This window comes from Talpa occidentalis, unplaced genomic scaffold (assembly GCF_014898055.3).
Source record: "Talpa occidentalis isolate TD23 unplaced genomic scaffold, MPIMG_talOcc4v2.1, whole genome shotgun sequence".
Taxonomy (NCBI): Eukaryota; Metazoa; Chordata; class Mammalia; order Eulipotyphla; family Talpidae; genus Talpa; species Talpa occidentalis.
The window spans coordinates 126649353-126649935 of record NW_026555331.1 but is presented as its reverse complement, the minus strand read 5'-3'; the positions used below and the strand labels follow the sequence as shown (position 1 = coordinate 126649935).

The following is a 583-nucleotide window of genomic DNA, read 5'->3' as shown; positions in this document are numbered from 1 at the left end:
CGTGGGACGCCCGGTGCCGCCTAAACTCGGAGCTTAGCGAGGATCAGCCGATGGAGCTGCACTTTTTACTCGTGCGTCTGTGCGGCGGGTGGCTAAGAGGCGAGTCTTCGGCTAGCAACAGAGGCGAGAAGCGGCGGGGGTAAGAGTGGGCGGTGGCGGCAGCAAAAATCCCCGTGAAGAGCTGTGATCGGAAACGATACATGTTTCTCTCTAGCGCGGGAGCCAAGGCGGGGCGGGTGAGGCCACGACGCCTTAAGTAGCAAGACCGCCGGCTGTCGTCACCATAAGTGGGCGGGACACGAATGCTCACTAGCCAATCCCTGTAGGCCTCCCTGCCAGAGTCCTACTTCCGGCCGCCCATGGATGCTGTCTACCAATCCCGAGCCGCACGTAGAGCGCCCAGGGAGCGTGTCTACGCTGCCGCACTGAACTCTGGGAAATGTATGCTTGAGGGGCTTGTTGGCCCGCGGCGCCTAACGGGCTGTTCGACGCCTCGCTTCGCGCCTCGTGACCCCTCTCCTGCTTTCGGGCGGCGCCGCCTTGGAATTGACTAAAGTCACGGGTGATGAGCAATGCAGCCGGT

General features: G+C 62.4%; 1 protein-coding gene across 1 annotated transcript; it reads right to left on the bottom strand.

Moving 5' to 3' along the window:
• Positions 1-43: 43 nt before the first annotated feature.
• On the bottom strand, positions 44-202 carry LOC129145339 (uncharacterized). Its single transcript, XM_054692567.1, has one exon. It carries the CDS (start codon positions 200-202, stop codon positions 44-46), a length of 159 nt encoding a protein of 52 aa, XP_054548542.1.
• Positions 203-583: the final 381 nt, after the last annotated feature.

Bases quoted from the DNA above. Each gene is read 5' to 3' on its own strand.
- LOC129145339 (XM_054692567.1), bottom strand. From the start codon at position 202: ATGTATCGTTTCCGATCACAGCTCTTCACGGGGATTTTTGCTGCCGCC.